General features: G+C 41.4%; 2 protein-coding genes across 4 annotated transcripts in view; both read right to left on the bottom strand.

The window, feature by feature from the left end:
- Window positions 1-3,017: 3,017 nt before the first annotated feature.
- Window positions 3,018-7,144, bottom strand: LOC109487117 (NACHT, LRR and PYD domains-containing protein 12-like). Its single transcript, XM_019791086.1, has 6 exons — window positions 6,845-7,144; window positions 6,342-6,464; window positions 5,419-5,991; window positions 3,645-5,033; window positions 3,276-3,403; window positions 3,018-3,056 (listed from the first exon to the last, which is right to left on the bottom strand). The coding sequence occupies exons 1-6, from the start codon at window positions 7,044-7,046 to the stop codon at window positions 3,018-3,020; spliced, it is 2,454 nt and encodes an 817-aa protein (XP_019646645.1). The 5' UTR covers window positions 7,047-7,144.
- A 2,335-nt stretch (window positions 7,145-9,479) lies between these two features.
- The window catches only part of LOC109487169 (clustered mitochondria protein homolog), a 30,675-nt gene continuing 24,513 nt past the window's right edge, over window positions 9,480-15,641 (bottom strand). For all 3 annotated transcript variants that reach the window (XM_019791152.1, XM_019791153.1, XM_019791154.1), the window contains 8 exons: window positions 14,731-14,870; window positions 14,121-14,201; window positions 13,158-13,283; window positions 12,568-12,783; window positions 12,008-12,091; window positions 11,583-11,633; window positions 11,256-11,329; window positions 9,480-10,738 (listed from right to left, as the gene is read on the bottom strand). In XM_019791152.1, the coding sequence (XP_019646711.1) occupies window positions 10,546-10,738; window positions 11,256-11,329; window positions 11,583-11,633; window positions 12,008-12,091; window positions 12,568-12,783; window positions 13,158-13,283; window positions 14,121-14,201; window positions 14,731-14,870 (965 nt within the window). In that variant the 3' untranslated portion in view covers window positions 9,480-10,545. The remainder of the gene's footprint in view (window positions 10,739-11,255; window positions 11,330-11,582; window positions 11,634-12,007; window positions 12,092-12,567; window positions 12,784-13,157; window positions 13,284-14,120; window positions 14,202-14,730; window positions 14,871-15,641) is intronic.

The raw sequence follows: 15,641 nt of genomic DNA, 5'->3' as shown, positions 1-15,641 counted from the left end.
ATAGACAGTCTACATGTATCTTAGCAAAGAATGCCATTCTAGCAGCAAATGAGGTTCTTATTCTTATCTAGGTTATTATCTTATTTGAATAAGTTATGTTTAATAATGTTCACCTTCACTTGACTTTCAAGTACCCTAAGTATGAAATCCCAGGCAGTTACCATTGATGAATTACAACATTTTCTCATTAATTATGCAAATTAATTTACATGATCAATATCTGCCTGTGCTTTTCTCGTTCTCAGTCACGTGTCCTCAGTTCTCAGTCCTATCATGTAATGCAACTGATTTATAGAACATCCTCATAAATTATGCAAATTACATACATATTTGCATAACTGCCACATAATTATGTCAAGCATCACTTAAGCTACCTCTACACTAAAAATCATGGCGATCTGTGAACCCGTTCTTGAGTTATCCCCGTTTGAATATTATTAAAACAAAGGCCCCTGCAATTCCAGAGTAAGCCGGTAGGGGGCCCAAACTCACGTCACTTCTTCCACAGCACAAGAGCTACCTATCATCCAAATTTCGTGGCCCTGAGATCATGAGATATCAAAACCGGAATTTCCGCTGCAGTACATAAGAAGCCGCTAGGTGGTCCGAAATCTAATCATTTCCAGGTCTCACCCACCTACCAAATATCAAGACAATCCATTTAAGCCTTCTCAAGTTATCGTGTCCCGTGAAGGAAGGAAGGACAGACACACACATACACGAACGCCTCTGAAAACATAACCTTCTTGGCGAAGGTAACTATGTAGAAAGTAATATGTTTATCTATTAAAGTAGAAAGCTAAAATTATTATATATTGCTGCTGAGTCTAAACTCGACAAACATCTGAAGGAAAGTCTGGGCTTGAACCCAAACTTAATGATGGCTGGTAATTATGATAAACATGCAGAAAAGTTGGTTGCTGTTGGTGTCGGTAAACATAAATATAGCGACAATATCTGGGTACTCGGGTTGATCTTTGCTCATTTTCGGGACTCGGGGTCGTGCAATGTCAATGACCCATGGTTGGGGTCAAGCGTTGGAAGACTGCACGAAGTTTTCGCAACCAACGCGCTGCAAGGCCCTGCAACGTTGATATGGAGGGACAAATGGTATGTTTTGTGTTCGTTATGTACACATTTTTATTCAGAAATATCACAAGTGCCCTGTCACGGTACAGTTAGTGATTTGAGCCCAAATGAAAACACGCAGTGGTTTAACAAAAGTCCACGAAGGTTAGACATCCAGGTAGCTAGTGAGATAACGTTACAATTATTTATTCTAGGAATTTGTTACTTGAACAATTTAGTTCTGGGTAGACTCTTTTCAGTTGTTTGAGTAAGAATTTTCTTGTGGATTAAACCAATAATTGCAGGCTGATTTTGTGGAAAGTATTATTCATAGTTCCATCACATTTTATCAGTATGACAAAACTCACTGCAAGAGGTGTGAAAGAGGCTATTTCAGGGCCCATCACCCTTCACTCAACCGCGTCTACCAGATACCATTGACCCAGTGTTGACGTCACACTTCAAAGAAGCCACGTGACAAGCTTCACTGGGTCAGTCTACTGAGGAAGACGAGTAACTGTTTTTCTTTTTGGCGTACCCTATTACCTGGATGTCTAACCTTCACCGACGTAATTAAGAACGTAATGCTTTGTTTAGAACAGTATGGGCAAAACTTAAGTATGCTTCCTTCTCCCGCGCGCTATTAGATTGCAGATTGCCCCGAGATCAGCATTGTATGACACTGTGCTCTATTACAGTGAGTACAAAGGGTACTTAGTGGTCTGGTGCCAGCGTTCACCATGTAAGCGGACCAACAGTTGAAAAAAGGCCAACTTGGGGAACGTTTTCAAAGGGGAACGGGCGATGTATCTTAATAAAACCTGCTCTGTACACGGATATAGATGGCGCCTCTCTCATGATGTTAACAGATTGTCTTAATTTTTTGAAGTTGACAGGACCAGACTGATAGATTTAACTTGTTACAGTAGAATAATTTCTACGACCTTAAAGATACCGCCAACACATAGTCAGGTGTCAAACAGTACTTGTCTGTTTTCTGCAGTGGTGGATGTGTTTTGTCAAGAGGAGGTTTATGGACAAGAGTCTGTCTGCACCAGGCATGTAAACTTCAGCAAGGAAGAACCAAAACTTTTCTTCATCCTCTTAAATCTTCCCTTTATTTGTACCAATAACACTGTGAGGAAAATGTGCACAGAATTAGATGACACGGATGTATGCATTTTTTCAAAGTGTAATTTTTTTCATTATTCCTTAAGGTTACTTTCTTATGATTGATATATTTTATATATTAGTGATTGTACTGAAAAGTCATAAATGTATCTGCTATAATTTCAGTTGAAACTGACAGTAACTGCATACATGTACATGCGCAGAAACACACACTGATAGCTGTTCACATCTTTTTTCGAAGACTTTCTTGATTTACTGTAACTTTGTCCATTTAGTGGTAGGATATCATCTACATCCAGGGATATCAAGGATTACCTTTACAATCTGTACAAATGTATCACGTTTTACCTTTAGCAGTGCTATCCTCGTGGTACATCTAACAAGTTTTACTTTCAATATTATAAATGGCATGGTAAGGAATTCCCAATAGCACGAACGTGAAAGACGGTGAAATCCTTGGGTTCTATTTCAATTAGAAGATGGTGCATGTCTTATCAAAAGAACGGCTAAAAGGTCTGTAGTTCCATTTAAATTTGATGCCGATGTCAATAAATTTACCAATTACATCAACAAGCACTCTTGGTGTGTATGCACTCTTGTCTGCTGTTACAGAAATTACATCGTAATAATGTAAGAGTAGTCAATGAACAATATGTACTACATGTATATTGTACAATAATAAGTGGAAACAGCCTAATCAGGTCCATAAATCATTTTACAAAAGTCTACATATTATTAAGTACTTGTACACGTAAGTGCTTGGATTCTGTTGTCGGCTTGAGCATGACCAGTGCTGAACCAATTCTGGTATGTAGGGTCTAGGAGGGAAGTTTTGGCTGTCCAAGATACGCAATTCCCTAGAGGAAAGAATATGTGGAAAGACAATGTCAGTTTATGGACGTTACTCATGGCAACAAGACATTTGTAGTGTGATCACACAGTTACTAAACTATCAGGTGTCTTAGTTTGTACATATGATTCTACAGGTTTTGATTACAAGTTTTCTCCTCATAGTTATATATAATGCTTGGGTGCTCTGTTCTCTAATTTGAATTCATGGTCTTTGGATTACGTACCCATCTATATGTAGCATCAGGCCACTTGCCCCTCAGCACGTCCTGAACTTTCTTATCGCCACCTGGACCTGTCAAACGTCCATAGCCAAACTTTCTCATCTTTGGACGGTGCTGCACCACTGCAGTGGCTGTTTGTTGAAAACAACAACATCATCAGGAATGTCATGAAGTAAATGTAGTTTTGAACAACCCATTTTCATCTATTCTGCCCTAAGCAAATTCACATAAAATTGTATGACCTTCGAGGCTGCTTTCTATTCATCATGTGATAATATTTCCTTACGTTTTCGACGTTATCACAGATTACCACATGAATTATAGAAAAGTCTAGTAATGCAATGAGGTTGGAAAAAATATGAATGTCCTTACCTATTTGAAGAACCTCCTCCAGACTAAGTCTGCAGTCACACACCCACAGTTCCTCCAGGCTCCGCAAGGAACACAGCAGCTCGGCCAGACTCTTTCCACAACCTGCTAACTTATTACAAGAGAGATACAACCCTTCAAGCTTCACCAACGTCTTCAAGGAAGGCAGTAAGACAAGTAAGTCTGAGCAGAGAAGACCATTGTAAGACAGGCCAAGCTTCCTCAAACCTGTCAGGTGAGGCAGCTGTTGTGAGAGGCGGGCACAGGGTCCTGTGTTGGAGTCGTGACCTCCAAGACAAGCACTTCTAAGGTTCAACTCAGACAAGTTCATCATCTTCAGGCTGTCAATGACAGGAACAACAAAACATTGCCAGGTATTGGTCAACCAGAGGGCTTCTAGATTTCTAAGGGACTCGGACGGAATTTTGTTCAGAACATTACCCAAGGCGTTGTAGACACGAGGTCCCACACCTGAGAACTGAATAACACCTTTGGTTAGGAAGATGTTCTCGAACTGTGAGAGGCAACCACTTTCGTAGAAGCAGAACAGTGCAATTTCAAGGTATGCTTCATGGTGACGTAACAAATCAAACTCAATTTGGCTCCTAAACTCCTCTTGGTAGATATTGACAAGATGAGCCAATAGAACATCTGCCTCACACCCTAACTTTGAACAGGCAAAGACAACAACGTTTTCAAACTCTCGCACACTTCGAGCCGTTCTTAGGTACATGTTCAGAGTTGACTGTAGTGCTGGCTCGTCCTGAAGCTTCTTGGCGAAATACAACCCTGCAAAATATTCCTGCATTGTCTTGTGGGAGAAGGAAAACTGGTCAGAAGGGTTGAGTCTAGAGGGGCTTTCTTGTCTATGAAGGATCCCTAACAATACAAGCTTCTGTAAGCTCTCTCTAGAACAATACTTGGCCACATCGTCTTTGTTGTATACAAGATTATTCTGCAACAAACCATTGAAAGCAAGAGCACCAGCACACAAGAGTGCATCTTTGATGTTGTCGGGAATACCTTGATTAAAAGCAATTTTGTTCTTTGCACAATGTCGCCTTACGATAAAGGAAACCAATTCGTCATAAAGAGGACCGATTCTACCCCCTAGGACCATATCAGGATTCTCCTCCCACATTATGCATGTCAACAAAAGCAGGATTGGTGTTGCTAGAATGCCTGAAGGAATAAGGAAGGAGTCCATCTTCTTTACTAAGGCCGCTGCCTTGTCCTGGTCTCCCTTGAAGAACTTGTGGATGTAAGTGCGGATGTTGCCCCGGCTGAACCCTGTGACCTCCACACGTGTATCCGGACACATCAGACTGTGCAGCTGTGGGGTGTGGGAAGGTCTGGTGGTGACCAGTAGGGAGCACTCACGCAGAATCTTACCTGAAAGGAAGGGAGAGGATTGGCACCTATGTTGGTATTTTTGGCTACGCCTCAGGGGGGAGCTTATTAATGGTACAGTATCGTGTGCAGTTTGGAAGAATTCTAGGAATTGTCCAGGAATTTTATCCACAGGCATGGAATGTCCTCTGGAATTTTGCTGACACACATCTATGCTCAAAGTCCTACGTACATATATACTTGATGAATTTCCTTGGGAAAACCTTTTTGCAGGGATGCCCTACTTTCTGTGACCCTAGGCTTCCCCAAAATCATGAAATCATGGCAGTAGCCCTCCATATTTGATCGCCTTGTTGTAATGTATGGTTTAGTCTGTTTAGATGATGAAATGCTGTAAAAGCGGACTACATTTACTTATGGTTCCTACCTGTTACGAGATCGGTGATGCCATGTTCTTTATACTCGGCCCACTCATCGAAGCCGTCCAGAATGATCAAGACTCTGTCATTCCCCTTCAAGTACGTTTCCAAGTCTGACTCTTGGAACGGCACATCTTTTGGCAGGAGTTGGTCGAAGATACACTCTGTGAGGGACTGGGACTCACCTACCTTCCGCAGCGCGATTGGGAAGACAAGATCATACTTTTCTAGAATTGGAGAACGTCCCTCTGACTCAGCCCAGTCAAAAGCGAGCTTTGAAACCTCTGTTGTCTTCCCTATGCCTGCATTACCTTCGACAAGAATGCGCCGGGGCTGGGGACAGTCGGGCCTGGCTATCAAGGCATCGACGGTCGAGGGGAGGGCACGTCGTTTAATGTTTCCTCCCTGCTGGGTTCGAGTCACGAGATCTACAGTCGTAAAAACGTCCTGAATTTTCATGGTGAAGGTTTCATTCCACGCTAGTGGGTGAAGGTAACTCATTCTTGTCTTGAAATATGCCCTGAGCGCGTCCTGACATGGAGCCAGTGGGAAATCTTCACTGGGGCTGCCAATGCTGGGAACTGAAAAAGAAGTAAACTAAAGTCATTACAAACAACAGTATTGGATATAGTTAATTCATTAACATATTCATCATCAATCATTAAACCACTAGGGAAAGGTGATGCATAAGGTTTACCTTCTAGCCTAACAAAACTGACTGCTCTGTTTATTACTAAACACACACAAACACGCGCGCACACACACACACACACATGCACGCACGCACGCACACACACACACACATGCACGCACGCACGCACACACACACACTTTTAACAACTTGTCTCCTTTTTAAAAAGGTGCAAAATAAAGTAGAAAAGAATTACTCTACACTGTGACATACATGTAGAATTTTTGTCCATGTACCCACCTGTGTTGGTATCATCTGATGTTCCGTGGAAGATGTTGACGTTGGAATTGGGGCCGATGTTGATAACTTTGTTGCCCTGACCGCTCACTTGGCTCTGGCCTGCAATTTGGGTCACTGTGGTTTCTGTAAAGACACAGAATTAGGCAATTGTAATGTGTATTTTACTAAATATAATAGACTATTAAGTGTGTATTTAATATAAGCTTGTTATGTTTACCGAAGGAAAACATATTGTTTTAAATTTGCTCTGTTTCTTCTTCTCCAAACCAAAAAGGCCAATGACAGTCTGTCACCATGGTAAGTGGTGTTGGATTTACATGTATAATACAATCATGTTGCAATTTCATAGCAGGAGGGATTTAGACTCCTGTCTGACCATATATGAATGTCTTTTGAGTAAAGTTAACAGAGCACAGACAAAGGTAAACATTATGTATTTGCTCTGCAAATGTTACCTTTCTAGTTTGTATTATGTTCAAATGACTGAATATCATTTCTTCTACCTGTTTCTGAGAATGCCACCACGTCTTCGTCCTTGTAGCATTCCTGCACATCCAAGACTCCAGTTTCTCTCTCCTGATCGAGGAGCGCCATGTTACCGGCACCCTGACTCTGTTTAATGGCATTTGTGGCCCCTTCATCCCCAGTGCTGCATCCAGGGGTAGTCTCACTCGGTTTTTCTGCCTTTGGCGCTTTCTGGTCCATCTTGTTGAGAAATTTCTTTCAGTGGCTGTAGGTAAAACTAAAAATTAGTTTTCACTTTTAGTCCACACCGATTCGATTTCTTGCACTTGCTTCACAGATGTTTGTAAGCTTTAAATTAATGCAATTTTGTTCTGTAGTTTCCTGCGACTTCCTCCCGTGCACAGCCCAAGTAACTGTCAAGTGAAGCACCATACTGCAAATGTGCCGTATTTAAAGTACATGCAGTGCGCACCTTGTCGCTTAAGTTATCGCTAACGTTATATTAATACGTGTAAAAAAACACCGGGAACCTGCTAGCTAATTATCAATACAGGTAGTTTTCGGACAATATGTCAGTCCGCTAGAAAGTCTGGTCCACACGTAATAACCAACTAAACAAGAAGTGGGTACTGCTGCGATTAACCACAACGAATACTAGATTTTGAATTCTAATACACGTTGTATCTTCCAAAAAAAAATGTTTTTGGCAGAGCAGAAAATGTCGAGAAGTTGCCTCTTCAACCCCAGAGCCTTAACCCGGCATCCATGCACTCACCTGGAATCTCTGTCAATTGTCCCAACAACTAGAGACTAACAGCTGTAGCTTCTTTCATGACTCTACTTTCTGTGTGAACCACACTTAAATGACTAAAAAACATTACACTGCTCAGTCTTGTAAAGTAATACTCACTCACCTTGTGGGCCTGTACTTTTATGAAAATCTTTCACAAGGTAGTGCCCGGAACGGGGTTCACTGGCAGCAGCTTCACACCAAGAATTCGCGAGAAAATACGCACGGAAGGTACTGGTGGTTTTCAGTGGTCTATAGGGCAGGTGCAATTCTAAATCTTCCGACAATGTAACAGTAATGGCTGTCTACAAGAACCCAAGTGTCGCCATTTCTCCCTCTGGCTTCCTTGTGACGTTGCAAAAAATCCCATGTACAAAGGTCACCTCCCGTTCCAAACTCCAAGTGCTTAGAACAATATGGGCAAAATCAAACAGACTTTGCTTGTTTAATACCACAGGATAATCAATGATGACCACACGGACTTATTTTATACGTTACAATCATAATACGTTATTTCTACAACACTTAAGAGAACGCCAACACAGCATCAGGTGTCAAACAGTGTTTAATTAATTCTTCACCCAAATTCTTCCATGCATTCCAAACAGAACCCAGCTCTTTTCTTATCCATCGGCTAATAAGAGTTTCTCTAGACACCAAAAATATCTAACAATCTATAGTATTTCTCTCACATACATTTCTCTTAACCTTATTTGCTTTCTAGAATTCTCCAGGTAACACTGAACCACCAAACAAGTTATAGAGAACTTTAATTACTACCATAGCAGGAGCCATCAGGCTAATCTCCAAGCAGATGTTGGGGTAGAAAATCGTACTGTTAACTGACTTGCCAGGCTTCTTTAAACTGCCACTACCTGTCAGGAAACCTGGTCAGTCAGAAAATGTTATTCAACTTGCCATCGTCCACCCCAAGATCTAACAGGAAATGGCCTTCAGGAATAACTATTAGTACTGTCTGTACAACAGACTTTTCTGTTCTCAATATATGCCATACTTTTCTATGCCATGTTGCTTAATTAAGGGGCATTCCATTCTGAAGTTTTCAGGGGGGTGGAGGGTGCAGCCAGCAAAGCCTCTCAGAATTGATGGAGAATGAGATGGGAATCAAAAATAGACCATTATTTGTCACTGACTACATAAAATAATTAAAACCTGGAAGAATGGCAAACAGAAAAGCTCCTCTACCCACCCAATCCCACCCCTAAATTAACAAATCAGCACTTCCCCAATGAGACAATCCAAACAATTTTCTTTGGAATTTCCTTCATGAACAAAGGTTGAAGCGCTGGTTTGAAAATCCTGAACAAGAACTGAAAATTGGAGTTTTCCTTTACACATTACAAGTAATGTCCCGTACTGTTTATGTTTCAATGCCTACATCTACATGTAGCTCTGAGGAAGGTGTCTGATAGGTAACAAAACATAAGCAGGTGACATTACTGGTTGTGTAAAAGAAAACCCCAACATCCTGGATGCAAACTATCGCACACCCACCTTATAATTAAGGTCTATGCAAGAACCAAGCATTCTTAACCAGCTTGGGGTCACTAGTCTATGGATACATTCTTCACAGTCAAACCGTTATTGCGAGATATCAAATCCTGAAATAAATAGGACAACACTGCCAAAATCAACAAAATTCTCATCATAATACACGACTTGCCTTTCCTAGCAAATCTCTAGAAACCCAAGGAGAAAAACCTACACCAGTATTGAAGAATCTGTCAGCAAAAAAACATAAGTTGCATGTGTGTTGAACATGGATACTAACACTTATAAACAGGTGTCAGCTGTCTACAGGGTTCCTAAGGCATGAATAGTGAACAATACTACATGTACTAGAGCATCTATTTATCCTCTTGTCTACAAATCTACACATTTTCTTTCATCTAGCAGCGAGGCTCAAACACATGTGGCTTACTTCAGTCAGCTAGTGGTCAGAAAGAACTCCCTAACATTTTCCCAAAGCTACATGTACGTAGCACATTACATACTATTTACTCTGTTCACAATCATATAGAATGTCCAAAGCATCCCACTGTTATAGCACTGTTGCTTATGTTTCTTTTAACATTAGTACCTTTTGAGTGAACATGTTTCAAACAGAATGAAGAAAAATTCCTTGACAGAAATCACATTGAGGCAGTGTTTTTTGGACCCGCAGTAAAGAATTCATATCTCATTTCAGTCATACTGAAACACCCGGTCTATGTGAATCAAATTCTGAAGCAGCTTCCTTCATGTATTGTCCTAAAATTCTTCATTTCAGGTAACACTTTTGTGATAATGGCAGAATTACACTGAAAATGGTCTAAAAATTCAAGGAATATGTAATAACGCTTGCAAGGTTGCGAGCATGGAAGACAACATTTTTGCACCCACCACTTAAACAGCTCTTCTACACAGTAACAGTACCTACATGTAGTACATTATATAACCTTGCTTGTCATGGACACACTTTGTTACTCACTTGTACATCATTAAATGTAACACTCAATCTTTTTTTTTCAAATCTTGTACCAGTTCATTGCTGAGGTTTTCAAAACAGACATTTGGAAGAACAACATATCATCTTTGTATCTTCAATTCAACACAATAAATTGGAAGGGGAATTTGTGCAATAAAGTTTCGGCAACAAATACATATAATTTTCTACACAAGACAATGATCTCTGTTAGTTACTTCAACACTGCATCTCAGCTTTAACCTCTTAGCCTGTTTTTTTGGCAACACCACTGGAGTGTAGCCAAATAGTGCCTTCTTCCTCTTGTAAAGGAAACACACTTGGTCTGTGACAATCAAAATCACTCCATCTCGTTTGCAACTTCTTTTGCTGAACAATCGTGGATGTAACCTGCTGCATTCATCACTAGAATGATGAGGAAAGACCCCTTTGACAAAAAATACGGTCCTAGTTTATGCTAAGTTCTATCTTGCTGCTCCGTCGTCGGCTTCTGCGGTGTCAGCTTTCGTCGCTTTAGAGTCGTCCTCCTCTGGAACTTTTGGTGCGGACGATTCCTGGTCACCTGCCTCCTTGATGGTCGGCATGTCCTTTACTTTGTTCTCAGCGAGGTTGCCCAGCACTTGTTGCCTCTGCTGCAGTCTGTCTAGGTCCTTTTGACTGTGTGTTCAAAATATAAAAATCTTAAGGATCTAGCAGATGTTTCTGTACTCTCTGAGCACTTTTCAGATGAAGTTTTGATGTTATAGAAGCAGTGGACTGCTAATTCCTTGACAAAGACTGGAGGTGTACAGTCGAAAAATTTGGTCAAGTCCAATTTCTTGTGTTGGAAATTACAGTTCAAACTTACAGTATTTGATAGCATTTGTATCTGGGAGTTTTCCACAGACAGCTACTGCATGTAACAGCAAAACCTACCTAAGTGACCACTCAAGAGTGGACAGATCACTGGTGGTCACTATAGATATATCTTAATGCTTGGTTCAATGGGAAAAAAAACAATGTAAGGGACCACAAAAAGTGGCCCGAATGGCCAGGTGGTTCCTACACAGACATACTACACGCAGTAGTATCTGTTGGACTGTATTCTCAAAATTATGAAGATCAACCATGCTGATACATTATAGCTGTAGGCAGTAAAAAGCACAAAGAGTAATACTGCACTTTCAGAACTAACCTGAGAGGGAGGAACACGATGCCGTTGATGATGTTGATCAGCTCCAGAACACTGCTGGCAGAAGGTGGGGAAATCTGGAAAAAATGTCAACAAAAGAAAATCAGACGAAACTTTCAAAAAAGATACTGTAACGTTTCAGTTAGCATTAAGTTAAAAAATTTAGGAACATGTAATTCCAACACCATAGTGTAGAGTGCAGCACCCATTGCCATTTCTATAGCCCACACACTAGCAATTACTAACTGAGAACTACCTTCTGTATTTATGCTACAGCCACAAGAGGTAGCCATGACAAGCCTGAATAACAGCCATTGTGACCACTCTTACCTGAAGTGGAGGGATGGTTGCCTGTGAACCACTCTTGTAAATCTCATTCATCTGGATGGGAAAACAGAAACAACTCAGCTGAAGTTCCTGGCTGTTCAATGGAAGATGCTACATATCTGTAGTAAATACTACCTGATATCTAGGGATAGTGTTATTGTTTATCACCTAAACAGTACTCATTTTCAAAAAAATGAAGTGTAAAGTGCCTTTCCTAAGGGCACAACGTTGGTGTATGTAGGTAGATTTGAACCCAGGACCCATGGTTTCCTGGGTGAATATCCTACCATAATGCCACATAACACCACTACTTTGGTTTTTTGCTATCTTGAGTTTGTGATATATGTAGAATTTGCTTACACTCTCTTATAATGTTTCAGAAGTACATCTGAAACCATCTCCTATACTGATTGTGAAAAACATTTTACCGTGCGCTGCAGTACCACTGCCTGCTGCGTGAGGTGCTTCAGACACTCGGAACTGTCCTTTGTCTTCTCATGCTGCTCTCCCAGCTGTAACACAAAAAACAAAACTTATGATCACGCTGTCATTATCAACTTGTTGAAAATGTGCCTCTTACAGGGCTACAATGTACCTGAGCAAGGTGGATAATATATCCTGTAGCCCTTGAGCTATTGTAGAGTCGAACTCACTGCCACCAAGTGCAGTACCTAGCTTTGAACAATTTTTACAGCTAGATGTTCAAAGGTTAGGTGTAACATGTCGTTCAGTGTGATGTAGCCAGCTACTGCTGCACAACATGCCCGTGAAGCTGGTGTGTTATACCGACTATACAGATACAGATCTGCATTGTATATAGCAGAAGGTGTGTTACACTAAAGGGCAGTTATACGAGCTATACAGATACTACTACAGAAGCTGATGTGTTACCCCCAGGGGCGTCACACATACAGATACAGAAGCTTGGGTCTCATGTTGAACAGCGGCTATACCAGCTATACAGAATATCAAAAAAAATGATACATACCTGGCTCTTGTAGATGGTGTATGTCTCCCTCTCGTGCATGAGCGCAGCGCGGAAGTCGCCCTTACAGGAGAAGGCTCGCGCCAGCAGGTGGTGATTCAGCGCAACCTTGAGGCTCCGCTGGCCATGGTACTTCCTGTTCAGCTCAAGGGCGTTGTCAAGGAAACGTAGTGACAGGTCGATCTCCCCCACACCGTGCAGAATCAGACCGATGTTGCTCTGTGGGCGACAGGAAGGAAAGATGTCATCACAACCTGGGCTCTAGCCAGCTAAAAATTTTCTTCCATCAGCCCAGGTTCATGATCGGAGAGTGCTTGCAATCTAGGGGGGTCCAGGGACAAACTTCCGATTTCCAGTAGCCTTCATAAAGGCTATTTCTCACATTTTGAGAAGCAAATCATGGCGTTTAGAGTGGTAGCTGGTGTTCCTTTGGATGTATTTATATTTTGTACCCAAGACTTTTGTCAATTTTGACCACAAAGGTTAACCGATTGTTTTGTATACAGCCTGTTTCTTGTGAATAAAAACTTTTAAAAAGTGTAAATAAAGACAATACAATAAGTTCTCTAAGTAATAAGATGGGGACAGCTTACATCATACAGCGCCATCTCTGGATGGTCCTCCCCAAACACCACTAGTGCGAGGTAACGTGCGCGGTACATCAGCCGCAGGGCAGCCGACACCTGCTGGTTAGCGAAGCAGTACAACGCCAGGTGCACCTGTAAGGTAAACATAACAAACAAATGTAAGCACCTGGGAAAACAACATTTGTTTGTTTTGCATAACGCGTAAACTGCCTTTTTAGGCGTAATACAACAGTTTTGTACATGTATTATAATACATATTATTAAGTACAAGCTAAATAAGCTCGGACGGTAAAGTTAACTGTACACATTAACTGACACTAGCTGTACACTACTGTAATTCGTGATTTTCTCGTGCTTTTATGTTCACGGTTTTCACAGTCAGTTCTGTAGCGCAAACTTATCATTACCGTGAACAAACAATTCACCAGCTTTCTTTATTCTGCACTGGAGCCACCATGAACATATAGTTCCATGAACATGCACATTTTTCTCAGACCATGAACTTTTGCTATCACGAACATAAAGTGATTTACAGTATCTTGGGCCTTGGTATGTGATTGTAACAGCTTCAATTCACTTCCACTGACACTGTTCAAGTCAGGGAAGGCGACAAGCATTATTTCTATCTGCACCTTGTGACTTGAGCCATCCAATTATAAATAGAGGCTCAACGAGTTTGAAGTGCAAGCCCAAAACGACAACACAGCACGAAATAACAACTCTTTTAATACCTTAAGGACCAATTCATACTCTATCATATTCATTCATTTCAGACTTTGTTTACTAAGATTTACCTTTACATTTGTGGAATGCTTAAAAGACATAGCAGGTTGACTATCACCCTTGTCAACCCATAGACCAGACTGTAAGGTTTGAACCACTCACACCAGGAAGGACTTTTCGATAAGTGTTGTACTTTTGTAATTGTTGTTAACATTATGAAGTGACAGTGTGAGGGAGGGAACTTACATATTCAGTGATAGTGTTGGGGTGGTCGATACCCAGGACCCTCTCACTCATCAGGACTGCCTTCTGCTGGTTATTCAAGGCCTGAAACAAAGACAGAAAGAAAAAAAATTAACTGCTATGAGCAATGCAATGAACAGTTCAATTTGTTAGAAGTACTGGTATGCACTGGGCCCCTAGGGGTCATTCTGCTGTACATGTATCATAGTGAATACACTGTGCTGATGTGATACATCAGTTGAGTAGGTGTCAGTTTATGTGTTCCTAGCTATAGAGCGACTTGCACAGTCAACAAATGGTAGCAAAGGGTGCACCAGTTACATGGACCGTCTACTGGATCTCTAGTGTCATCGGTGTTATTATCAAGAAGTCAACGAGTACAATTAAGAGTCACTGTGAATTACAGACGACAGAACGCAGGTGTGGACTAGAGACAAGTCCTTGCGTCTTTTATCTACAGGGTCCCCGAGGATGTAGTTGAGCCTAGTGCAGGTAAAATTTGTCTGGTGCAGGTAATTTTTCATGTTACCTGCACCAGTGCAGGTATGCAGGAAACAGTATTTTGAGCCCCAAAGAGTCACTGTGAAGTACAGACAATGTCCTTGGGTCTTACCTCTACCGGGTCGCCGAGGATGTAGTTGAGCCTGGCCAGTGTACGCAGGCAGGCGGCGATCTCGGGGTGCATGGCGCCGTACACGTTGTTAAACAGGTTCAGCGCCTCGTTAATCAACTCAAAACCTTCCTTCAGGAACCCTGGGGAGTAAACAAAACAATTACAATATATTACACATATATGTTAGTACATGAAGACCGTGACGGGGGCCGACATCATCTACCTGATACCTATGGCCCTGTGTTGAAGTCACACTTCAAAGAAGCGGTCAAGCCCCACTGGGTCAGTTTACTGAGGAAGACCAGAGTGACTGGTCGAAAGCTCTAGGCGAGAGAACCTTTGTGTTGGACCAAAAGTCTTAACTCTAAACATGCAACTACCAACACTGATGAACTTTCATGATAGTTGAAGACATTAATTCCTGCAAAAGATAGGAAAGCTTGTAAAGGGAAAAGCAGAGTGGAAGAGGATGAAGAAAGACAATGCAGTTGCAGGACGTTTCTATAACCACAGGTGCAGAACACAGTAGAAGAGAGAAGAAGGAGGCTCAATTCTTTTATCTCTTGATTAGGGCAGCCAAATTATCCTGTGGCTATTGCAACGGGTTAGCCGATGATATAGTCACATTACAAAGGAATTTGACAATTGTTACTGCTTCAATTCACTTCCACGGACACAATTCTAGTCAGGGAAGGCGACAAGCCTTGTTTCTATCTGCACATTGTGACTTGAGCCATCCAATTAAGTGTATGACTCAACGAGTTATTAGTGCAATACTGTATATGTGATTTGAGCTGTTAAACATTTCTCTGTCAAAATTAAACATTAGGGGCAACACATTAACAGTGCATGGATGTGTCTCAAAGTTTCTAATCGTCTTATAGTTGAACTGGAGAGTTTAACCTACAGTA

Source organism: Branchiostoma belcheri, unplaced genomic scaffold (genome assembly GCF_001625305.1).
Source record: "Branchiostoma belcheri isolate BF01 breed outbred unplaced genomic scaffold, Haploidv18h27 scaffold86, whole genome shotgun sequence".
Taxonomy (NCBI): Eukaryota; Metazoa; Chordata; class Leptocardii; order Amphioxiformes; family Branchiostomatidae; genus Branchiostoma; species Branchiostoma belcheri.
Note: the sequence above shows the minus strand (reverse complement) of the source record. Positions and strands in the feature narration are given on the sequence as shown.

What these genes read in the sequence shown, in the direction of transcription:
- LOC109487117 (XM_019791086.1), bottom strand. Translation starts at nt 7,046, where the DNA reads ATGGACCAGAAAGCGCCAAAGGCAGAAAAACCGAGTGAGACTACCCCT. An exon ending in GGAGGAGGTTCTTCAAATAG is followed by an intron (nt 3,404 to 3,644) that starts GTAAGGACATTC and finishes TTCAACAAACAG; the next exon opens with CCACTGCAGTGGTGCAGCAC. An exon ending in CTGATGCTACATATAGATGG is followed by an intron (nt 3,057 to 3,275) that starts GTACGTAATCCA and finishes TCTTTCCTCTAG; the next exon opens with GGAATTGCGTATCTTGGACA.